The sequence below is a fragment of the Oncorhynchus mykiss genome, chromosome 23, assembly GCF_013265735.2.
Source record: "Oncorhynchus mykiss isolate Arlee chromosome 23, USDA_OmykA_1.1, whole genome shotgun sequence".
Lineage (NCBI taxonomy): Eukaryota > Metazoa > Chordata > Actinopteri > Salmoniformes > Salmonidae > Oncorhynchus > Oncorhynchus mykiss.
The window spans coordinates 20,088,109-20,114,857 of NC_048587.1; the positions used below are offsets into that span (position 1 = coordinate 20,088,109).

Consider the following 26,749-nt stretch of genomic DNA (forward strand, 5'->3'; position numbering starts at 1 on the left):
TCTTTCAGAACCTGGGACAATTCTGACATACAGCAGCAAATAACGTGAGGTCATTCACGCTCAAATGAGTGATGCTGTCCAAGGCATCAGATGAAGGCATTCCGAGCCCAAATGACAGGAAGTCAGTAATGTGGTTGTGGCGAGGTCTGTCATGCTCACCCTCCGAGGTGAATCGATTGTAAATTCAATGATGATAACAAACAGCCTACGAGACCTGGTGTCTGTGTCTTTAATCTGTTCCCACCTTGCAGACACACAGCTGTAAACAGAATTATAGTGGGCCATTTATTGGCCACACCTAGGAGGAAGGCGCTGATAAGTGTCACACAATCCGGCAATCAATTTGTTTGCCATGTAACAGATATTGAGGTGACAGCAGTTCTCCAATGGCTAGATCATCAACTATCCCCACTGGGTTAAGAAATAAAAGTATTTTACTGGCTTTTGAGAGGAGTTGATGCATGTCAATACATTTTCCACATACATTTTCGATCCATTAATATGTGTCAAAGGCATTTTTGTTACCTACAGTGGTTCATCCTTTAAAAGTTGCAGCGTACTGCGGTGCAGCTTGCATGGTGCCGCAGAATTTTATGGCACGTTATTTACGTGTGAATCACTGGTAGAATTAATGCTAGTTAGTGTTAGTTTGCCCACCAGAGGGCATCTTTGAGAAGCATTTGATAGCCTTTTTTGTAAGAACATAGTATACGGGACAGATTTTAAGAAAAGTTACTTGTTTAATTTGATTCATATTATGATGTTTCTATTCCAAGAAAAACAAAAAAAACTTGGGGTTTCCGTTAGGATGGAACGGAAAATATGGCACTGTACAACATGACGGTCGGGAGTACAGTACTGGACTACTTCGCTAAAGAATCCCCATGTCATGCGGGCACGTGGAAGACCGGGGTTCAATTCCCCGATAGGGAGGAAGGAGTAGGCTGTCCTTGTAAATAAGAATTTGTTCTTAACTGACTTGCCTAGTTATAAAGGTTTCACTACGAGCATAACATTTTTATTCCCTAATTTTCTAATTGTAGTCTAACCAATACCCAAATGGAAATTCAGTGAAAATAAAAATCTCATTGATTTATCAAGACCAGTCCCCATGCTTGTTTCAGAGCAGTGCGATACTGTGCTAAAATAGTTGTAGGCTATTGCTTCAAATTCTATTGCTTCTAACTTCAATATGCTCTTTAAATAAATAAGACCTACACCACTTTTAACAGCACATTACTCAACACTAGTGAGACTCATGTCGCCTACGGTTGGCCTTCGTTATATCGAAAAATGACTTCTCTCCGCTAATAATTACATATAGAGGATTGGAGGATATTTCTGTAATTCAGTGATATTTATTCCCATAGTAATTCGTTATGGAGCCATAACTAAATAAACATCTGCATTTTGAAAGAGTATTTTTATAATTATTTTATTAACGAAAGCATAAAGATGCCAGTATTAGTTACACTGTTTTAGGTTGAACGTGCAGACTGGCACTAAGAACAAACAGCTAGAACGTTTCCCTAGTCAGCGACATTATTAGTGCAATGCCTCAAAGTTTTGCCAGTGTGGCGAGGTGGGGGTCCTTACTTCCTTCCTTCCCTCCCTCCCTCCCTGCGGGCTAGGTCGGTCTTCTGTGCGCGGCTCTGCGGCCCATCCCGTGGCCCCTGCCCCCGTGCCTTGAACCTCGCACGCTTTCAGTGGATACAGCAGGAGAACTGCAAGGCAGTCCCATTGTGGGTCACTCGGGAGCCATGACCAATATATATTGTCCTGCTAATAACAGGGTTAATAATATATCTGTGAGAATATTCAACAGGCTTTTATATAATTCTAAACTAATAAATAATAGCTTTGTTGAAAAAAAATATATTTTGGAGATGATTTTGTATTCAAATAACATAAAATGAGCAAGAAAAAGGCCATCCTTGAACATGGCGTGAGACATCGTTACTAATTTGTAAATAAAGCCAGTTTGTTTTTTATAATTATTTATTTCTGTTTTTAGAGGGAGAGAAACCAAAAACCTAGTCATCTCATGCGACTGCCAGTCGAGGCCGGCACGGGTATTGAACCAGCATCTGTAGCAACACAGCATGCCACTACTATGCAGTGTCTTAGACAGTTGTGCCACTCAGGCGCTGTATAATGTGACCGATCGGGAGTGGCCTACAGTAAGAACAAAATCTTAACAAAATATAATAATAATAATAAATAATAAATAAATAATAAAAACCTTAGTGTAACAACAGTTTTAGTAAGTAATACTGAAATCATGCACAATTATCAGTTTATATTTAGGTTTATGTCACCCATTCATTGTCAGAGACACAGTAGGACACAAAAGCATAATCGGTGCTCCAACTCCCCCGTGCGCTGGTCTGGAGCAATGAAGTGGTGACGCAGGGTACCGTACTAAACCACACATTACCTAAGTCCCGCAGCATAATCACAAAACTTTTAGTGGCGCAACCACTGTACATTATCACTGTCCCTCAGGGAAATTAATAGCCACACCAACACGATGAAAGTAATTAAAAAATACCTGATAAACCATCTACTTTTTCACATCCTCTCCATGTAAATCAAACATTTGCCTCAAGAGAAGAGCTTTATAGCTCTGCCACACAACAAAGGAGCCAGTAATTGCACTGTGTATACCTGACCTGTATGGTGGAGTTTGGGGTTGTGTGCAGCCCATCGCCTGAATGAACCTCATCTTTGCAGGGCAGAATGAGCAGGGGCAGGCGAGGTCAAAGGGAGGGGGAGAGAGAGAGGGAGACAGACCTGTCAATTGACTGCCTTTCATCAGCTGTCAGTGCGAGCCATGCACAAGGTGGATTAAAAGAGACAGGAACGCACACATGCCGGAGTGGAACATCAAACAGTGGGGAGTGAAGAGGTGCGTCAGAGTATCTCTGATGACACCAATGGACACAGGAAGTGCTCCCTTTCGATCGCTCCAAACCAGCACTGGGTAGATGCTGAAGGCCAGACTGCAGAGATGGACACATGGAGTTGTTCCAGGTGAACTGGCAAAATGAGAGAGGATCCTTTGTGAAAACAGGATGCAGAAAAATGACAGTTCTTAAGGCGTCCACATGCTTCCCATGCGAAACAGTTTGTGCATCTATTATGATGGCATTTTGTGATGTTATTTGTTCGTTTTGGTCTTTGGCAAGGTACCTACCCCTAAAAAACAACAAAATTACAGATTTCTTGAGATATCTTAGACCATTAGTGTCCAGGACGTTGATCGCGGTTGACCCGTCAATTGCAACGTTCTTTCTAGTAGACCGCATAAAAAAAGTTTCAAAATGTATGCACAATTTATTTGATTTTTTGGGGCAATTCAGCGTTACCATCGAGTCTGCTTAAAAATAATGAGGTCCACTGTTCTGAAGCACCATATGCTTTGCTTACAGGTTAGCTTCTTTCTCGAATACTACTGCACAGCCAAAATATTTTTTCATTTTTTAAACTGCATAATAGACATACAATTGGACCAACCCGCAGCACTATAGCTGCTACATTTGTTTTCCAAACTGTAACTACCATAGCAACCGTCTGAAGTTAGTACGTTTACATTTCCACGCTTGCGAGACCTGTAACAGAATATTCTTTGTTATTCCAGTGGTAGTTGTCATTTTACTATGTTTTTTTCTATGAAGTTGAGGTTCCATTTTTAATATGAATGCTGAACCAAGCAGCAAGAAATCGAAATACCACTTTCACAGTGAGTGGGAGGAAGATGATTTTTTTTGCCACAAATTCTAAATGTGTGTGTCTGATCTGCTATTCAAAAATAGCTCTTGCTAAGAAGGGAAATGTCGAGAGGCATTTCAAAACTGTTCACAAGAAATATGAAAGTGACTTTCCAGCTCAAAGTGAACTACGTAAGAGAAAAGTAAGAGTTGAAGTCTCAACTAGCTGCCCAACAATCAATCTTTACAAGGCCCAACTCAAAATCAGAGGCAGCCACGATTCCATCATTCCGGGTGAGTCGCATACTAGCAAAGCACAATAAACCGTTCCAGGATGGAGAAATGATAAGAGAGGCCTTTTTAGAGGCAGCAGAAAAGTAGATCGTACGTAACTAAAGTCTGGGCACCCCTGTCTTAGATGAATTCAGACTATTTTGAGGAAGTGTATACTGGCTACGGCATCTCAAGGGGGACAAACAGTACTAGTGCCTATTTTTTCTCATTTCTCAAGCAAAGGTATTTTAAGGGAGTACAGACATTCACTTCAGCCCAGTTCTGCTTGGAGCAAACCAAACCTAGTGTGCAGACAGATGCCTTTACAGTGAAAAGTGAGGAAATGTCTTATTGATTATTCATGAAAGACGGGGAGGGACAGAAACACAGAAAAATGCTGAATAAAAGAAACAAAATCGCAAGGAAATAAAAGCAAACAAGCTCTCTAGGTCACAGGAATTAAGGATGCCCAGTGAGCACCTTTACGTCTTGTCTTGTTTTTGTCTGTGGGGAACTCCTCTGAACGAGCTGTGCGTGCACAGTACTACGTCTAACTGTGTACAGACAGACTCACTAGTCTCCAGCCAGCTGAAGAGAGTGAGCCTCAGAGAGACAGCTCCTAACTCCAGCCAGAGACATTGTCTGCCTGCGTCATTCCCATGACCAACAGTAATGATGATGGAGAGAGTGAGAGAGATGTAGAGATGGACTGCTCTTTGGTGAGAAACGCTGTGTTCTTTCGCAGTGTCATGATCTCCTAACCACTGGGCTGAGGTGATCCTATCGACAGAGCAGTGCATTTCCCTTTATGTGTAGTAAAAATAAGTGTGTGTGTGTGTGTGTGTGTGTGTGTGTGTGGGGGGGGGGGGGGGGGGGGGGGTAGTGCAGTGCTGAACCCGGACATCCTTTGTCATTGAGGAGAACTAGACATCAGTTCTTAGATATAGCCATTCAGCCAATCACTTTCTAATCTAAGCACACACCTTCAGGCACATTTGGACAACAGAAGGACCATGTAAAAAAAAAAAAATTGGTTATTTACCATTAACATTTTGGTACTAAAGAGATGGACTTATAGACACACAAATAAGAAAACATATGTAGAAAACACATACAGACACACATCGTCTGGTAGGCTGTCAGAAAGCATCAGCACTCGGGGCCAGTTGATGGCTGATGATGGAATCAATGGGGCAGATGTGCAAACACGTAAGGCGGAGCAGTCTGCACCACAGGCCTCCTGTCACTAATAAACCCAGCCCAGCTTGGTCATGGAAAAAGGCTAAATTTACCCAAGCGTCCGCAACGTTTCCTCTCCCCCTACACATATTGAGACGGGTAGATGACACAAAAGGGGTATGTCTGGGTATTATGTGATGGCAGGAAGGAGTGTGAAGGGAGCGAGCCCCCCCTCTAGTCTACAATAGGAAGGGAAACGCATCTAAAAATCAATATTAGGAATGCAAACCGTGCTATAACTCAATGTAGGGGAGGGTGGTCAAGGTGAGAGTAAAACGGAAGCAGATAGCTCAAACCTTATCCTGGTTTACAATCATTTACCAGTAAAATTACACCATACTCTAAGCTACAACTGTGACCACACAACTAGTATAAATGACAACACTATTTTCTTTCTGCAAACAGGTTATTCAAGAGCAGGCTTTGCAGCACTCTGCAATGGAAACCAGTGTTGTGCATGTCTTTTGTGTGAAACAACTAAGTAAATATCTACAGACAGCTGCAAATGGCTGTGAAAAACACCGTCAATAATATAATTTAGAAGCTTGAACCAATTCTCCTGGAAAAATGCTACTCTGAGGACAGAGCTGCTCAAGGGAGGAAGGGAGGGAGAGAGAGAAAGTAGTTAAATTGCATGAAATACGTGCCACACAAAGAGCCCAGTTCAGAGGAAAGTTAGGCCTCATCTCAGGCGATCATTCTTGGAAAAAAATGCAAAGGAATATGCAAAGAGAGAGAGAGTGACCTTTTTTCAGATGGTATCGCCTTTAATCCTTAGCATGGAGTCCTGTTGGGACACAAGCTGGAAGAGGCTGATAAAAAAGCCTAAATGCCACTTTGCATCTGCATCTCTAGGTTGCATATTAATGGAGAGCTGGCAAAAGATCTGTCTGTAGAGGAGCCATTAGAGGGACGCACCGGGCAAGTTGAACACTTACCTCAGCAGCTGCAGTTGAGGTTTTACATTGGAAGGAATGTTTGAGGAAAATGTGTTGTAGCATGTCTGTGATTCATAGCTTTTACAAAAATGGCTACTGCCTTCGGCTATCACTTGCACTATTACACACAGTGCATTCAGAAAGTATTCAGACCCTTAGACTTTTTCCACATTTTGTTAAAGCCTTAATCTGAAATTGATTTTTTTCCTCAATGTACACACAATACCCCATAATGACAAAGCAAAAACAGGTTGACATTTTTGCAAACATATAAAAAAAATAAACACACCTTAAGTGTAAGTATTCACTCTTTGCTATGAGAATAGAAATTGAGCTCATCCTGTTTCCATTTATCATCCTTGAGCTGTTTCTACAACTTGGAGTCCACCTGTGGTAAATTCAATTGATTGGAAATTATTTGGAAAGGCACACACTTGTGTAAGTAAGGTCCCACAGCTGACAGTGCAAGTCAGAGCAAAAACCAAGCCATGAGGTTGAAGGATATGTCCGTATATCTGGGGACGGGTACCAAAAAATGTCTGCAGCATTGAAGGTCCCCAAGAACACAGCAGACTCCATCATTCTTAAATATAATAAGTTTAGAACCACAAGACTCTTCCTTGAGCTGGCTGCCTGGCCAAACTGAGCAATCGGGGGAGAGGGGCCTTGGTCAGGGAGGTGACCAAGAAACCAATGGTCACTCTGACAGAGCTCCAGAGTACTTCTGTGGAGTCAGGCCTTTATGGTAGAGTGGCCAGACGGACGCCACTCCTCAGTAAAAGGCACATGAGAGCCCGCTTGGACTTTGCCAAAAAGGCACGTAATGGACTCGCAGACCACGAGAAACAAGATTCTCTGGTCTGATGAAACCAAGAGTGAACTCTTTGGCCTGAATGCCAAGCGTCACATCTGGAGGAAACCTGGCACCATCCCTACGGTGAAGCATGGTGGTGGCATCATGCTGTGGGGACTGGGAGGCAGGGACTGGGAGAGAAGTCAGGATCAAGGGAAAGATGAACGGAGCAAAATACAGAGAGATCATTGATGAAAACTTGCTCCGGAGTCATCAGGACCTCAGACTGGGGTGAAGGTTCACCTTCCAACAGGACAATGACCCTCAGCACACAGCCAAGACAACGCAGGAGTGGCTTTGGGACAAGTCTCTGTATATGTTTGAGTGCCCCAGCCAGAGCCCGGACTTGAACCCAATCACACATCTCTGGAGAGACCTGAAAATAGCTGTGCAGCAACACTCCCCATCCAACCCGACAGAGCTTGAGAAGATCTGCAGAGGAAAATGGGAGAAACTCCCCAAATATGGGTGTGCCAAGCTTGTAACGTCATACCCAAGAAGACTCGAGGCTGTAATCGCTGCCAAAGGTGCTTCAACAAAATACTGAGTAAAGGGTCTGAATACTTATGTAAGTGTCATATCAGTTTTAAAATGTTTAATACATTTGCTAAAATGTACAAAATTAAATAAATGAAAAAGTCATAATGGGGTAGTTAGTGTGTGTAGCTTGATGAGGGAATTTTGCAATCAAATTTAGAATAAGGCTGTGACGTAACAAAATGTGGAAAAGGTCTGAATGCACTGTAGGCTACAGAGCAACAACAAAAACACAGTTTGAAGCAAAGCGTAAAACTCAAACAAGCTTAATATGGGAAAATGTAATGGTAGAGATATAATTAGGTCTCTCTCAAATTAATGAGGGTAAAATAAAAATGATGTTCATTGGCTCCCTCTTTAAAACAAACATCACACACACACACACACACAACTGTAATTTACAGATCATGTCATGCTAGAAAGCATGGCTTACTGAGAGGATACTCAGTAAATAAGGCTTACTGAGACATTTATTGGAAGAGACGTAGCGAAGAACAAATGTTAGTGGCATTGCCCCCTGCTGGATAGGATGGAAGCTGCTCCTTTAATTACAATGAATATGAAATAATTGTTCAGGGAAATTACCTCTTGAATGAAACTAAAATTAACTTTGAGCCAATACAAATGACAGTTATACACACAGAAAGAAGCAGCGTTGGGATGTGTGAGCGGTGGAGTCAGCAATTAGCCTAGACTTGACATTTCAGTCCCAAATGGTCGTTAGGCGTTACTTCCGAAAAACCCCAATGTGAAAATGCTAATATCTCTGAATTGCTGCAATTAGAAAAGGTTTGCTCTAAGGCCTGATTATTTGTTTTCTTTCAAAATGTTACTGGGGGTAATTGACTTCTCAGATGGGGGGGAAGTTAAAACATTTGTGTCAATAGATCAAGCATGTCATGCTTCTTCTCTAATGGCTATGGTCTCTATCATGTTAATATCTGTGAATATAAATGTATAAAAATCAGTGAAACCGATAAATGTCACCATTAGGTGTTTTGTATTTAGCAAATTAACGTTTCACAAACGTACCTCATCTATAAGAGTTAAACACCATTGCCAAAATGTAACAATTGGATTTACATGGGGGAGGGGGGGAACAGTATCTTAAGAGAAGCCCACCGTTTTGATGGAGCTGCGCGTCTTCTCTTTCCACTCATGGCTGCTCAGCTCAAAGGTGCAGTGCACGTAGGTCTCTCTGTCATACGAGCCCAGGATAAACAGCCTGAAGGAGAAATTACAGAACAAAAAGCTCATTTAGACAGTACATCATTGCGGATTCTCTTGGTCTCCCTATGTATAGTGCATAGCCTACTGTATGTAAACCTGTTGATGCCACTATGTTTTCTGGTGCTACTAAGATGTATCAGAGAGACCCCTGACCAATGGTTGCAATGATACTAAAGCAAACAAACACTGTCAAGGCTATTGCTGCCCCCTGGTGTAGTGATGAAAATACACAAGAAAAGCATAAACTACTGTAGTATAGCAGTAGTATCTGCACATTTGAAGTGTTGAGCTATTTACACTCCCATAATGATTTATTTTGGAAGATAAAATGTTTCATATGAGGAGACAGTACAGAATGTCACTTTTTATTTCAGGGTATTCTTTTTATACATACCTGTTTTACAGCACTTTATGTATCTAATACCCCAATTTGAAGGTGTCATAAGTATTTTTACAAATGTACTTGTGTATAAAAGTAGTCAAGTGTTGTATTTGGTCCCATATTCCTAGCACAAATTGACTACATCAAGCTTGTGACTCCACAAACTTGTTGGATGCATTTGCAGTTTGTTTTGGTTGTGTTTCAGATTATGATGTGCCCCAATATAAATGAATGGTAAATAATGTATGGTGTCATTTTGGAGTCTGTTTTTTATTGTAAATAAGAATGGAAAATGTTTCTGAACACTTCTACATTAATGTCATGCTACCATGACGATGGATAATCCTGAATACTGATGAGAAAGTTAAGACGCACAAAGATCATACTTCCACTTTTATTTACAATAAAAGTGACTTCAAAAAGACGATACATTATTTTCCATTCATTTCTATTAGGCACAACATAACCCGAAACAACCAAAATAATCTGCAAATGCATCCAACAATTTTGTCGGAGTCACAAGCTTGATGTAGTCATTGTGTGATAGGAATATGGGAGCAAATACTACACTTGACTACTTATGACTCCTTCAAATAGGCGGTACTAGATACATAAAAGTTCTTTCTTTCATAAACTTCTCTCTAAACGGTAAAACAGTTATATAAAACACCCTAAAAAAAAAAGTGACATTCTGTAGTGTCAATATGAAACGGTTCATCTCAAATCCAAAATGCTGGAGTATAGAGCCAAATGAAAAGTTTTTGCTTCACTGTCAAATTAATACATAGGAGAGTATTCTTGTGTATTGTGGGATTCATTTCTACAATATACAGTACGTAGACCTATTTGAAATTGATGGTTTCAAAATGTAGATTTTTTTTACTTAATTTTATGGTCATAAAAATACAACTGACAAGTGTTTAAAAAAGCAAATAAAAGAAACGGTAGTGACCTTTTTTTATTTTCCTCAATTAGACCACTGGATAAACCCATTACTTAAATCCATTGAGTCCCCAATTACTGTATACAACAAGTGCAGTATTTATACAAGATGTGTGGATTCTGGATTAACAATATACTGACTATGTCTCCATCTGGTGGTGGTAGACAGCACATTTTACACAGACTTGATAACTTAATTAATACTGTCACGGACTGATTGCAAAATCTTCGAGCTCCTCTCTGAATTTGGGTAAAAGCCGACCACAAACTTTGGACACCCTTCTTCTGTCTTGACCAGGGGTTTTCTTTATTTTTGCTATTTTCTACATTGTAGAATAGTGAAAACATCGAAATAACACAGTAATAACCCAAAAAAGTGTTAAACAAATATATATTTTAAATTTGAGATTCTTCAAAGTAGCCACCCTTTGCCTTGATGACAGCGTTACAAACTCTTGGAATTCTCTCAACCAGCTTCATGAGGAAGTCACCTTGGAATGTATTTCAATTAACAGGAGTGCCTTGTTAGAAGTTAATTTCTGTAATTTGTTTCCTTCTTAATGCTTTTGAGACAATCCGTTGTGTTGTGACAAGGTAGGGGTGGTATACAGAAGATAACCCTATATGGTAAAAGACCAAGTGATTTATAAATCAGTCAGTGGCAGTATGGTAAGAACAGCTCAAATAAGCAAAGAGAAACGACAGACCATTACTTTAAGACATGAAGGTCAGTCAACACAGAACATTGAGAACCTTGACAGTGTCTTCAAGCACAGTCACAAAAACCATCAAGTGCTTGATGTAACTTGTTAACTGCACCTCAGATTGCAGCCCAAATAAATGCTTCCCAGAGCTCAAGTAACAGACACATCAACATCAACTGCGTGAGGAAACTGCGTGAATCAGGCCACTAAGGACACCAATAAGAAGAGACTTGCTTGGGTCAAGAAACACGAGCAATAGACATTAGACTGGTGAAAATCTGCCCTTTTTGTCTGATGATTCCCAAATTTGCGATTTTTGCTTCCAACGGCCATGTCTTTGTGAGATGCCGAGTAGGTGAACGGATGACCTCCGTATATGTGGTTCCCACCGTGAAGCATGGAGGAGGTGCTTTGCTGGTGACACCGTCTGATTTATTTAGAATGTAAGGCACACTTAACCAGTATGGCTACCACAGCATTCTGCAGCAATACGCCATCTCATCTGGTTTGTGCTTTCAACCTACAGGCTGTGTAAGGGCTATTTGACCAAGAAGTGCTGCATGAGTGCTGCATCAGATGACCGGGCCTCCACAATCACCATTGAGATGGTTTGGAATGAGTTGGAATGCAGAGTGAAGGAAAAGCAGCGAACAAGTGCTCAGCATATGTGGGAACTCCCAGAAAAGCTGGTTGAGAAAATGCCAAGTGTGCAAAGCTAATTTATTTATTTTTACTTTTATTGAACTAGGCAAGTCAGTTAAGAACAAATTCTTATTTACAATGATGGCCTAGGAACAGTAGGCTAAATGCCTTGTTCAGGGGCAGAACGACAGATTTTTACCTTGTCAGCTCGGGGATTCGATCTAGCAACCTTCCGGTTACTGGCTCTAACCACTAGGCTACCCTGCCACCCCGTCATCAAGGCGACTTTGAAGAAACTCAAATATAAAATAAAATAGATTCTCATTTGTTTAACACTTTTTTGGTTACTACATGGTTCCATAGTTTTGAAGTCAACACTATTACTCCACAATGTAGGAAATAGTTTAAAAAATAATAATAATAATTAAAAGTGAATAAGTAGGTGTCTCCAAGCATTTGACTGGTAACTCTATATTCATACAGAGCCTAGTGAAAGTCTACACACCCCTTGCACAGTCTTCACATTTTGATGCCTTACAATTACATCTGAAAAAAGAGATTCATTTGGATTTTATTCCTACAGATCAACACAACCTACTGCTCGTGGCAATGTCATTTCGCTAAGTTTACCTTTAAGGGCCTTGTTGCAAACAGAATGGATGATTTGGAGTGGATTTTTTAACACCAGCTTTCTTCTTTTCACTTTGTCATACAGGCCAGTAATGTGGAGTGAAAGCAAAGTTGTTGATCCTCTGTATTTTCAAGTATTGTGGTGGCAGCATCAGGTTATAGATGTGCTCGTCACCTGCAGCGACTGGGGAGTTTGTCCGGATGTAAATATTAAAAAGGAGCCCAGGTTAAAAGTTAGAGGAAAACCTACAGCAGTCTGAGTTTTATTTTTCAGCTGGAGAATTACACAGATTTTAACACCAAAGTCTACGTTTGAATATTGCTGTCCATCAACGATTCCCAACCAAATTGACTGAGCTAGAGCAATATTGACAAAAACTATAGCTGAGTAAGTATAGTAAGAGTTGTGCTTAGTTGGCAAAATCTTATTCAAAATGAGTCACAGTTGAATTACTACCAAAGCTTCTTCCACCAAGCATTAACTCTGGGGTGTGAAAATATATGCATTTATATATGCAATGTGTATTTTGTATTAATTTGGAGGGGAAAAAAATGTAATCCCTTTTTAGATTGAATTTTAGACTTTCACTAGCGATGTATTTTGTATGCAAGAAAAAGCAAGCATGCTATCATTAACTTAGAGGTTTCTCACCGTCTGTTGGTAGTAACCAGACAGAAAGTAGCCAAAACTAAGAGAACATAAAGAACATGATAGGCAGTTTAAAGAGATCCTGTTGCAATTTGCAATCGATCAAATATTCATCCGGACCTGTGCACTGTACATTTCAGGCCTATGTAGAATATCCTGATATTCCTCTGAATATCAACAACCTTTTTTTCCTTAAAAATGCATTGCCTATCCCCCAAAAACTAAGACCTTGCAGTTTGGTTGCATTTGGCACCATCCCAATGGAATTCCACATAGACAAACCCAATATTGGACACGGTAAGTTGAGGTGGATGGTTGTCATTGTCAGACATGTCTGGCTGGCCCAGTGAGGTAATAGGGTATCCATTTGCAGCAGCTGTGAGGATAGGTGTGTCAGCCAGCCAGTCATAGCATTGGCCTGGTCTCATAATGGGCAGGGACTGTGCATTATTAATGAGGAGCGGTTTCTGGATGTCCTACCGTCTGCAGCCACTCCACTACTATACCAGACCCAAGCAACATAAAGGCTTACACCACCATCAGGAGAGGGTGGAGGAGACAGAGCTCAGACCCAGAGCTGGCATGTTTACACATTTTCATTGGCCCAGAGTAGGGCTCTGGAGGTCATGAAATTGTGTCATCTGGTTGTCATGCAAAAGTCTGCCGGTCTCACGGTAATTTGCAGCTAATTAACATAAACATGTTTAGCATCTCAAGGCCTCCGCGCAAACAAGCTGCTGATGCATGCCTTTCCAACATCTACATTTAAAAAAAGTCTAATAAATCAATTTAATATACACCATCACAATAAATCCATTATTTATTTTAGTCAGATCTAAAGGAAATTGCCCTCCTTTCGGCAAATCTGACCACGACTCCATTTTGTTGCTCCCAGCCTATAGACAGAAACTAAAACAGGAAACGCCTGTGCTCAGGTCTGTTCAACGCTGGTCCGACCAATCTGATTCCACGCTTCAAGATTGTTTTGATCACATGGACTGGGATATGTTCCGGATAGCATCGGACAACAACATTGATGTATATGCTGAGTTTATTAGCAAGTGCATCAGTGATGTTGTACCCACGGTGACTATTAAAACCTTCATCAACCAGAAACCGTGGATTGATGGCAGCATTCGCGCAAAACTGAAAGTGCGAACCACTGCTTTTAATCACGGCAAGGCGACCGGAAACATGACAGAATACAAACAGTGTAGCTATTCCTTCCGCAAGGCAATCAAATAAGCTAAGAGTCAGTATAGAGACAAAGTAGAGTCGCAATTCAACGGCTCAGACACGAGACGAATGTGGCAGGGTCTACAGTCAATCACGGATTACAAATAGAAAATCAGCCCCGTCGCGGACCAGGATGTCTTGCTCCAGGCAGACTAAATAACTTCTTTGCTCACTTTGAAGACAATACAATGCCACTGACAAGGCCCGCTACCAAAACCTGCGGGCTCTCCTTCACTGCAGCCAACGCGAGTAAAACATTTAAACGTATTAACCCTCGCAAGTCTGCCGGCCCTGACGGCATTCCTAGTCCGTCCTCAGAGAATGCCCAGACCAGCTGGCTGGTGTGTTTATGGAAAAAATTCAATCAATCTCTATCCCAGTCTGCTGTTCCCACATGCTTCAAAAGGGCCACCATTGTTCCTGTTCCCAAGAAAGCTAAGGTAATTGAGCTAAATGACTATCGCCCCATAGCACTCACTTCCGTCGTCATGAAGTGCTTTGAGAGACTAGTCAAGGATCATATCACCTCCACCCTACCCGACACCCTAGACCCACTTCAATTTGCTTACTGCCCCAATAGGTCCACAGACGACGCAATCGCAATCACACTGCCCTAACCCATCTAGATAAGAGGAATACCTATGTAAGAATGCTGTTCATCGATTACAGCTCAGCATTTAACACCATAGTACCCTCCAAACTCGTCATTAAGATCGCAACCATGGGTCTCGATCCCGCCCTGTGCAACTGGGTCCTGGACATTCTGACGGGCTTCCCCCAGGTGGTGAGCGTTGGAAACAACATCTCCCCCCCACTGATCCTCAACACTGGGGCCCCACAAGGGTGCGTTCCCAGCCCTCTTCTGTACTCCCCGTTCACACATGACTGCGTGGCCATGCACGCCTCCAACTCAAATCATCAAGTTTGCAGACGACACTACAGTGGTAGGTTTGATTACCAACAATGACAAGACAGCCTATAGGGAGGAAGTGAGGGCACTGGGAGTGTAGTGTCAGGAAAAATAACCTCACATTCAACGTCAACAAAACGATAATGATGATCGTGGACTTCAAGAAACAGCGACGGGACAGTAGTGGAGAAGGTGGAAAGTTTTAAATTTCCTCGGCGTACACATCACAGACAAACTTAAATGGTCCACCCACAAGGACAGCATTGTGAAGGCGCAACAGCACCTCTTCAACTGAAGAAATTTGGCACGTCACCGAAAACTCAAACTTTTACAGATGCACAATCGAGAGCATCCTTTCGGGCTGTATCACCGCCTGGTACGGCAACTGCTCCGCCCACAACCGTAAGGCTCTCCAAAGGATAGTGAGGTCTGCACAACGCATCACGGGGGGAAACTACCTGCCCTCCAGGAAGGCCAAAAATATAATCCCTCGAGCCACTGCCTGTTCACCCCGCTATCATCCCGAAAGCGAGGTCAGTACAGGTGCATCAAAGCTGGGACCGAGAGACTGGAAAAACAGCTTCTATCTCAAGGCCATCACACTGTTAAACAGCCATCACAAACATTGAGTGGCTGCTGCCAACACCAGTTTATATAATGTTTACATACCCTACATTACTCATCTCATATGTATATACTGTACTCTATACCATCTACTGTATCTTGCCTATGCCTTTAGGCCATCGCTCATCCATATATTTATATGTACATATTCGTATTAGTTCCTTTACACTTGTGTGTATAAGGTAGATGTGAAATTGTTAGGGTACTTGTTAGATGTTACTGCATTGTCGGAACAAGAAGCACAAGCATTTCGCTACACTCGCATTAACATCTGCTAACCATGTGTATGTGACCAATAAAAATTGATTTGGATAGACATTTTGGAACGTAGCATAAGGTAACCACGCCATCTGGTATGAATAATAATAATAATAAATAAATAAATAAATAAATAAATAAATAAACTGTCCACACTCAAAAGCGATTACTCTAATTTGTATAATTTTGGAGTATAGGCTAGACCAATTATGTACCAAAGGCATCTTAAAATCAATTTAGTTTCTTGTTTTTCTGCCATGCGTAATATGCTGTAGGTTATATATTGTATAACGGCAGAATCATAATTCAGGTTTTTATTTCATGCTTGCGCTCATAAGCCTCTGCGGCTGTATAAGCCCTAATATGCCAATGTGTGTTTTGAATTAATCATCACCTTAGAAAGCACTGTTCCATTTCGTTGTGTTTCGTTACCATTTGCATTGATGTCAGAGTGGTTAGAGGGACAATAGAGCCCTGAGTACCAGGCCGTTAGGCCATTAGCAAGTTGGGTACTACTAAAGCATGTCCAGTGTGCATAAGAGGAGATTACCATGACTCAACAGTCACATGGAATTTTACTGCGGTCATGACTGTCGGTGAGGTGGTGAAACAGTCACCGCAACAGCCCTAGCCCAGTGCAGAAGTGGGTGCGTTTCAGGAAGGGAGAGGAGACTAGTGAAGGGATACATCACCTACCCCGAGACAAAGGGCTGCTTTTTAAGTGCGCCCTCTAACATGGAAACCAAACCAGCTACGCGCGTGCGTGCGCCATCGTGCATACATTTATTTTGTCCCCCCACACCAAATGCGATCACGACACGCAGGTTAAAATGTCAAAACAAACTCTGAACAATTATATTAATTTAGGGACCGGTTGAAAAGTATTAAACATTTATGGCAATTTGCACTTGCTAGCTAATTTGTCCTATTTAGCTAGCTTGCTGTTGCTAGCTAATTTGACCTGGGATATAAACATTGAGTTGATATTTTACCTGAAATGCACAAGGTCCTCTGCTCCGCCAATTAATCCAAACATAAAAATGGTCAACCAAATCGTTTCTAGTCATCTCTCCTCCTTCCAGGCTTTTTCTTCTCTTGACTTTATATGGCGATTGACAACTTTTATAAATTAGGTGCATTACCGGCACTGACCTCATTTGTCTTTGAGTCACCCACGTGGGTGTAACCAATGAGGAGATGGCACATGGATAGCTGCTTCTATAAATCAATGAGGAGATGGGTGAGGCAGGACTTGCAGTACGATCTGCATCAGAAATAGAACTGACTTCTATTTTAGCCCTTGGCAACGCAGACGCTCATTGGCGCGCGCGAGCAGTGTGGGTGCAATAATTGAATAACATGCATGTCTAAATTTATTTTGCGCGCACACGACGTGAGCGGTGTAGTCAGCCTGAAACTGTGGTAGGCATTGTCGCCCAAACGGATTAGGTTAGTTTGAGCAGGCGGTAAGTCAATCACCTGGTAAATTTGTAGCCTTGCAGGTTAAGTTGATTAGTGCTGCATTTCCTTTCTGTGGCTAGAGAATAAAAGGCCTTGATTATTTATGAAGAGCAGCCTTGAACACCTAGCATAGATACTAGTGACAAATGCAATGTTAAGATATAGTCCAGACATCTTAGGTCCTTTTAATACTTATGTAATAAAAGTGGTTTTCACCATAAGATATATCCTAACCTGTCAAGTAGCTCAAACCAGGCTAGAATACACACAGCGGGTGGCCTACCTTATGATTCTGCATAAAAAGTGCTGAACATAGTGTGTGTTACATAAAGTATATAGTATCCCTGTGCAGAAAAGCTGTGGAGACCAGTACTGTTGAACTACTAATAATGATGATCTATTGATTTTCATTTCATTCTTATGGTCTCATAGGCCTGTTAGGACCATAACACTAACTACATACAACACGGGAAGGGTTGACTTAGTTTGAGTATAATTATATTATTTGATATATTCTCTGATAAAAGGGGGATTGCTGTAATGCATAGGGAAATACCACCCCACCCCCTCTCAAATATTACCAAGAATTAGTCATCCTACCTGCTACATTCAACGAGGGTGACCCTAAGCCGACCCTCAGCCAATCCTGAGTCCTGAACAGAGAGGTCCAAGTCACAGGCGGAGGATCCAATGGAAGGTTGCACTTGGAACGGGAAGAAGGGTTTGTATCTGGAAAAACACAAAAAGGTAGACAATGAGTAAATTATTATACATTTGTTGTATACTGTTAGTGATTTCAGTGAGACTATAACTGCTGAGGGATTCTACACTTGAAAGAACTCGGGGCCTAACTGAAAACAACATTTAGCCGTGTTTGACAATCGAAGCATAGGCCTCTGGCTTTTCCATTGGGGGTAACATCTATGTTTCAGAGGATGATCTGCTGTTAGCCCACAGCAACAGATTAACAGACACAATCGTTAAGCATTTCTGCTTTGTCAGCATCCTCAGGATTGTCTCTCTTAAGTGACAGAAATACAGGCTCAGTGATAAAACTAGAGACAAACAACAGTCTAAAATGCATGCTAAAGCTGCTATTGACGGCTTCTTCACGACACCTACACATAAACAAAGCCACACAGTATAGGACTACAGGTATAAAAAGGCACAAAACAAAAAAAATACACTGAATCAATGTGTGTAATAAATTAGTGTAATATGTTACATTCTAATTACAGGAATAATTACACAGTAATAAGGGCACTTCCTTGCTCAGAGAATGAATGGGTTGGAAAAGGGAATTTAGAAGACAATGAGAAGAAGAGATGAAGTAGAAAGAGAAATGAGGAGAAAATAAACATTTTAGGAAATAAAAGGAGAGATTGAGAGGATATGGAGTTGACACATGAAGGAGGGATGATGTAGAGATGAGGAAGATGGTGAGATGAGGAAAAGTAGGGGAAAGATGGAGAACAGATAGATAAGAAATGTTGGAGATGCTATAGGAGCGTTTACAGGAGCCCCACAGTTCCAGTTGGCAGGCAGGTAGGAAAGGCAGGAGGAAATCCATATCCTGCTGGGATCAGATTATCTAACAAACCCTGGTTGTTTCCTGCTCTCGCTCCACAGCAGGGAGGCTGACCTCAACCAATGCGGGGCTGAGAAAGACACTCACAGCTTAGCTCTCCATCTCCCAGGCTCGCCCTAGCTCACACTCTTCTACTCACACACTGACCCACTCTCCGAACATGACATTCTCCTGCCCGTTGCTCGCACAACCTCTCTCCCTGACCATACACACAGACACCCTCACAAAATGTTTGGTCCCAGCACTGTGACTTCCGCAATTGGGTGTGGTTATTGGCTAAATGCAGCAGTAAGGCAGATGGTTAAACCGTAAATAATGGGTTCATTGTAATTAGGTAATAAAAAGCATGAGCTGGCACGCACACAAAATAGTTATTTGAGGTGCTGACTAACGGTGAGTAAACAGTATGCTATTAAATAAGAGAGCCTCACACTCCATATACAAGCTTCCAGTAATTTATTGGATAAAGCACCAACTGAGCAAAACAGTGACGCAGAAACGTTGGTGGTTCACCCAATAAATTACTGGGAGCTTGAATATACAGTGTGCAACTCCCTTTACTCATTATAATTAAGAACATCATGCTGTTTGGGACCACACGTATGCCTTTATTTTCCAGTAATTGATGCCTGATGCTATTTCTAGCCTGAAGCCCCTCGCATTCTAAACCAGATAGATTATTATGAACAGTTACACAAAATCTTAACATGGAAGATGTGAGATAACCTAACCATAGACGTATTGAATAGGAAAAATGTATAACTCATTCTAGTTCTGTGAGCCTAACTCATCTCCAAAAGTCAAAGCTGGGAAACTTAAAATCTCAATCAGCAAGTCAATGTCCAACCAGAGGGAAAGAAAATAGACCACCTTTACTCCACACAGAGACACGAACAAAGCTCTAACCCACCTTCCATTTGGCAAATCTGACCATAATTGTATCCTCCTGATTCCTACTTACAAGCAAACATTAAAGCAGGAAGCACCAGTGACTCGGTCTATAAAAAAAGTGGTCAGATGAAGCAGATGCTAAGCTACAGGACTGTTTTGCTTGCACAGACTGGAATATATGTTTTGGGATTCTTCCGATGACATTGAAGAGTACACCATATCAGTCACTGGCTTTATCAATAAGTGCATCGAGGACGTCATTCCCACAGTGGACTGTACGTAGATACCCCAAACAGAAGCCATGGATTATAGGCAACATTCACACGGAGAGTAGAGCTGCCACTTTCAAGGAGCAGGATTCTAACCCGGAAGCTTATAGGAAATCCCGCGATGCACTCCAACGAACCACCAAACAGGCAAAGCATCAATAAAGGACTAAGATCGAATCATACTATACCGGCTCCGACGCTTGTTGGATGTGGCAGGGCTCGCATACTATTACAGACTACAAAGGGAAGTACAGCCGAGAGCTGCCAAGTGACACGAGCCTACCAGACGAGCTAAATTAATTCTATGCTCGCATCGAGGCAAGTAACACTGAAACTTGCATGAGAACATCAGCTGTTCCGGACGACTGTGATATCATGCTCTCTGCAGCTGATGTGAGTAAGACCTTTAAAACAGGTCAACATTAACAAGGACACAGGGCCAGACGGATTACCAGAACGTGTACTCCGAGCATGCGCTGACCAACTGGCAAGTGTCTTCACTGACATTTTCAACCTCTCCCTGGCCGAGTTTGTAATACCTACATGTTTCAAACAGACCACCATAGTCCCTGTGCCCAAGAACACTAAGGTAACCTGCCTAAATGACTAGCGACCCGTAGCACTCACGTCTGTAGCCATGAAATGCTTTGAAAGGCTGGTCATGGCTCAATACACCACCATTAGAACAGAAACCCTAGACCCACTCCAATTTGCAAACCGCACCAACAGATCCAAAGATGATGCAATCTCAATTGCACTCCACACTGCCCTTTCACACCTGGACAAAAGGAACACTTATGTGAGAATGCTGTTCATTGAATACAGCTCAGCGTTCAACACCAAAGTGTCCTCAAAGCTCATCACTAAGCTAAGGACCCTGGGACTAAACACCTCCCTCTGCAACTGAATCCTGGACATCCTGACAGGCCACCCCAGGTGGTAAGGGTAGGTAACAATATATGCCACGCTTATCCTCAACACGGGGGCCCCTCAGGGGTGCGTGCTCAGTCCCCTGCTGTACTCCCCGTTCACTCATGACTGCATGGCCAGGCACAACTCCAACACAATCATTAAGTTTATCGATGACACAACAGTGGTTGGCCTGATCACCAACAACAATGAGACCTGACCATGTGGTGCAAGAAGAACCACCTCTCCCTTAACATGATCAAGACAAAAGGAGAGGTCTACTTTTAAACTCAGACAGAGATGCATGTTCTAGGTCCCAAGAAACAAAGAACTCTTCTGTTGAATCTGACAATTTATCTTGATGGTTGTACAGTCCTCGGAGTTACTCTGGACCCTGATCTCTCTTTTGACCAACATATCAAGACTGTTTCAAGGACAGCTTTATTCCATCTATCTAACATTGCAAAAATCAGAAGCTTTCTGTCCAGAAATTATGCAGAAAATATAATCCATGCTTTTGTCACTTCTAGATTAGACAACTGCAATGCTCTACTTTCCACCTAAAAAAAACTTCAGTTAGTGCTAAACACGGCTGCTAGAATCTTGGCAAGAACCAAAATAATAATAATAATAATCATCATATTACTCCAGTGCTAGCCTCTCTACACTGGCTTCCTGCTAAACTTTTAAGGCTGAGATCCCGCTAACGGGGTCGATATGACAACAGCCAGTGAAAGTGCAGGGCACCAAATTCAAAACAACAGAAATCCCATAATTAAAATTCCTCAAACATAGAAGCATTTCACACCATTTTAAATTTGCACTTCTTGTTAATCCCACCACAGTATCCGATTTCAAATAGGCTTTACGGCGAAAGCAACACAAACGATTGTTAGGTCAGAACCAAGTCACAGAAAAACACCGCAATTTTTCCAGCCAAAAGAGAGGAGTCACAAAAATCACAAACAGATACAATTAATCACTAACCTTTGATGATCGTCATCAGATGACACTCATAGGACTTCATGTTACACAATACATGTATGTTTTGTTCGGTAGAGTTCATATTTATATAAAAAAATCTCAGTATACATTGGCGCATTGTTCAGTAGTTCCAAAAACATCCGGTGATTTTGCAGAGAGCCACATCAATTTACAGAAACTCATAATAAATGTTAATGAAAATACAAGTGTTATGCATGGAACTTTAGATACACTTCTCCTTAATGCAACCACTGTATCAGATTTCAAAAAAGCTTTACGGAAAAAGCAAACCATGCAATAATCTGAGTACGGCGCTCAGAGACCGAACAAGCCAAAAAGATATACGCCATATTGTGCAGTCAACAGAAGTCAGAAATAACATTATAAATATTCACTTACCTTTGATGATATTCATCAGAATGCACTCCCAGGAATCCCAGTTCCACAATAAATGTTTGTTTTGTTTGATAATGTCCATCATTTATGTCCAAACAGCTACCTTTGTTAGCACGTTTTGTAAACAAATTCAAACTCATGAAGGGCGTCCACTAGGAGCAGACGAAATGTCAAAAAGTTCCATTACAGTCCGTAGAAACATGTCAAACGATGTATAGAATCAATCTTTAGGATGTTTTTAACATAAATCTTCAATAATTTTGCTTGTCATATGAGTTTTGTCATACTCACAGACATCAGTCAAACAGTTTTAGAAACTTCAGAGTGTTTTCGACCCAAATATACTAATAATATGCATATATTAGCAACTGGAACTGAGTATCAGGCAGTTTACTCTGGGCACCTTATTCATCAATACTGCCCCCAGCCATAAGAAGTTAAGGCTAGGGCTGATTCCAAGGTTTTACTGCTAACCTACAAAGCATTACATGGGCTTTACATTACATTTCCGATTTGGTCCTGCCGTACATACCTACACATACGCTATGGTAACAAGATGCAGGCCTCCTTACTGTCCCTATAATTTCTAAGCAAACAGCTGGAGGCAGGGCTTTCTCCTATAGAGCTCCATTTTCATGGAATGGTCTGCCTATCGATGTGAAAGACACAGACTCGGTCTCGACCTTTAAGTCTTTATTGAAGACTCATCTCTTCAGTAGGTCCTAAGATTGAGTGTAGTCTGGCCCAGGAGTGTGAAGGTGAACGGAAAGGCATTGGAGCAACAAACTGCCCTTGGTGTCTCTGCCTGGCCGGTTCCCATCTCTCCACTCGGATTATCTGCCTCAACCCCTATTACAGGGGCTGAGTCACTGGTTTACTGGTGCTCTTCCATTCCATCCCTAGGAGAGGTGTGTCACTTGAATGGGTTGAGTCAATGACGTGATCTTCCTGTCCGGGTTGGCGCTCACCCCCCCCCCCTTCGTGGACTATACTCAGCCTTGTCTCAGGATTATAGGTTGGTGGTTGAAGATATCCCTCTAGTGGTATAGGGACTGTGCTTTGGCAAAGTGGGTGGGGTTATATCTTGCCTGTTTGGCCCTGTCCGGGGGTAACGTCGGACGGGGCCACAGTGTCTCCCTCCTGTCTCAGCCTCCAGTATTTATGCTGCAATAGTTTGTGTGTCAGATGGCTAGGGTCAGTCTGTTAATATCTGAAGTATTTATATTGTCTTAGCAAGTGTCCTGTGTGAATTTAAGTACACCCTCTAATTCTTTATCTCTCACTTTCTCTCTCTGTGTCTCCCTCTCTCTTGGAGGACCAGAAGCCTAGGACCATGCCTCAGGACTACCTACCGACTCCTTGGTGTCGCCAGTACACCAAGTCGTGATGCTGCTCAAATTTCAAATGATCTGCCTGTGGCTATGTAACCCTGGCCTGTTCACTGGACGTACTACCTTGTCCCAGACATGCTGTTATCAACTCTCTAGAAACAGCAGGTGCGGTAGAGATTCTCTGAATGATCGGCTATGAAAAGCCAACTCACATTTACTCCTGAGGTGCTGACCTGTTGCACGCTCTACAACCACCGTGATCATTATTATTTGACCCTGCTGGTCATCTATGAACATTTGAACATCTTGGCCATGTTCTGTTATAATCTCCACCCAGCACAGCCAGAAGAGGACTGGCCACCCCTCATAGCCTGGTTCCTCTCTAGGCCTCTTACTAGGATCTGACCTTTCTAGAGTTTTTCCTAGCCACCGTGCTTCTACACCTGCATTGCTTGCTGTTTCGGGTTTTAGGCTGGGATTCTGTACAGCACTTTGTGACATCAGCTGATGTTAGAAGGGCTTTATAAATACATTTGATTGATTGTGGACTACAGGAAAAGGAGGACTGAGAACTCCCCTTTCTCATGTAGTGAAGCAGGTTGAGAGCTTCAAGTTCTTTGGCGTCCACATCACCATCAAACTAACATGGTCCAAGCACACCAAGTGAAGCAGGTTGAGAGCTTCAAGTTCTTTGGCGTCCACATCACCATCAAACTAACATGGTCCAAGCACACCAAGATAGTTGTGAAGAAGGCACAACAAAACCTTGTCCCCCTCAGGAAACTGAAAAGATTTGGCCTGGGTCCCCAGATCCTCAAAAGGTACTACAGCTGCACCATCGAGAGCATCCTGACCGGTTGCATCACCGTCTGATATGGCAGACGGTGATGCAACCATAAGACGCTACAGAGGGTAGTGCGTATGGCCCATTACATCACTGGGGCCAAGATTCCTGCCATCCAGGACCTCTATACCAGGCGGTGTCAGAGGAAGGCCCTAAAATTGTCAAAGACTCCAGCCACCCAAGTCATAGACTGTTCTCTCTGCTGCCACACGGCAAGCAGTACCGGAGAGCCAATTCTAGGTCCAAGAGACTTCTAAACAGCTTCTACCCCCAAGCCATAAGACTGACTGCTAAGGGGGGGGGGGGGGGGGGTAATTTTCTTAAAACTTCATTTTTGGTTAAGGACTTGTAAGTAAGCATTTCACTGTAAGGTCTGTTATATTCGGCGCATGTGACAAATAACATTTGATTTGCTTTGAAATTCACAGCTAACACTGATCTTTTCTTAACTAGCATTGTCCAAATTCAATATCTTAAAATCCCATTTACCCTCCATGTTGACATTACGGCTGACCCCATTTAGTTGACTGGTCGATTGTTTGGTCAATAAATATTTTTTTAGTTGAGCAGTTGCAAATAAAGTGCCTTCGGAAAGTAATTAGACTTTTTGCTTTGTTACAGCCATTTTGTTACGTTACAGCCTTATTCTAAAATGGATTCAATCAATAAAAATTCCATTGTAATCTACACACAATATCCTACAATGACAAAGCAAAAAAAAATTGTTTTTCTAAACGTATTAAAAATAAAAAACAGAAATACCTTATTTACCCAAGTATTTGCTATGAGACTCGAAATTGAGCTCGGGTGCATCCTGTTTCCCTTGATCATCCTTCAGAAGTATCTACAACTTGATTGGAGTCCACCTGTGGTAAATTCAATTGATTGGACATGATTTGGAAAGGCACACACTTGTCGATATAAGTTCCCAAAGTTGACAGTGCATGTCAGAGCAAAAACCAAGCCATAAGAGCGAAGGAATTGTCCGTAGAGCTCCGAGACAGGATTGTGTCGAGGCACAGATCTGGGGAAGGGTACCAAAACATTTCTGCAACACTGAAGGTCCCCAAGAGCACACTGGCCTCCAAGTTAGGAACCACCAAGATTCTTCCTAGAGCTGGCCGCCCAGCCTTACTGCACAATTGGGGGAGAAGGGCCTTGGTCAGGGAGGTGACAATAACCCGGTGGTCACTGAAAGAGCTCTAGAATTCCTGTGTGGACATTGTTGTCCTTCTGGAAGGTTCTCCCATATCTGCAGCCCTCAGCCAGAAGAAGCCACTCCTCAGGAAAAGGCACGACAGCCTGTGTGGAGTTTGCCAAAAAGGCACGTAAAGACTCTCAGACCATGAGAAACAAGATTCTCGGGTCAGATTAAATTAAGATTGAACTCTTTGGCCTGAATGTCAAGCGTCATGTCTGGAGGATTTTTTAAAAACCTTTATTTAACTAGGCAAGTCAGTTAAGAACAAAATCTTACTTACAATGACCGCCTACACCTGCCAAACCGTGACAACGCAGGGCCAATTGTGCGCCGCCCTATGGGACTCCCAATCACGGCCAGTTGTGATACAGCCTGGATTCGAACCAGGGTGTCTGTAGTGCCACCAGGGTGCCTCAGTGCCTCTAGCACTGAGATGCAGTGCCTCCAACCACTGTGCCACTCGGGAGCCCAAACCTGGTACCACCCCTACGGTGAAGCATGGGGGTGGCAGCATCATGCTGTGGCGACACTAGTCAGGATCGAAGGAAAGATGAACTGGGCAAGGTACCGAGAAATCCTTGATGAAAACTTGCTCCAGAGCACTCAGGACCTCAGAATGGGGCGAAGGTTCACCTTCCAACAGGACAATGATCCTAAGCACACAGCCAAGACAACGCAGGAGTGGCTTCGGGACAAGACTATGTATATGTTTGAGTGGACCAGGCAGAGCCCGGACTTGAAGCCCATTGAACATCTCTGGAAAGACCTGAAAACAGCTATGCAGTGATGCTCCCCATCCAACCTGCCAGAGCTTGAGAGGATCTGCAAAGTAGAATGGGCGAAACTCCCCAACTACAGGTGTGCCAAGCTTGTAGCGTCATACCCAAGAAGACTCGAGGCTGTAATCGCTGCCGAAGGTGCTTCAACAAAGTACTGAGTAAAGGGTCTGAATACTTACGTAAATGTGATATTTCTTTTTTTTATGTATAGGAACCTGTTTTTACTTTGTCATTATGGGGTATTGTGTGGAGATTGATGAGAGAAAAATAACAATTTAATCAATTTTAGAATAAGGCTAACGTAGGCACTGAATATAAAAAGATTCTGGCACACGAGAC

General features: G+C 42.3%; 1 protein-coding gene across 1 annotated transcript in view; it reads right to left on the reverse strand.

Annotated features, from left to right (window-relative positions):
* The window catches only part of LOC110502421 (PDZ domain-containing protein 8-like), a 66,807-nt gene that overhangs the window by 18,912 nt on the left and 21,146 nt on the right, over nt 1–26,749 (reverse strand). Inside the window, exons 2-3 of the mRNA XM_021580447.2 lie at nt 17,819–17,947; nt 8,673–8,775 (exon numbers count right to left, since the gene is read on the reverse strand). Coding sequence (XP_021436122.2) covers nt 8,673–8,775; nt 17,819–17,947 — 232 coding nt within the window. The remainder of the gene's footprint in view (nt 1–8,672; nt 8,776–17,818; nt 17,948–26,749) is intronic.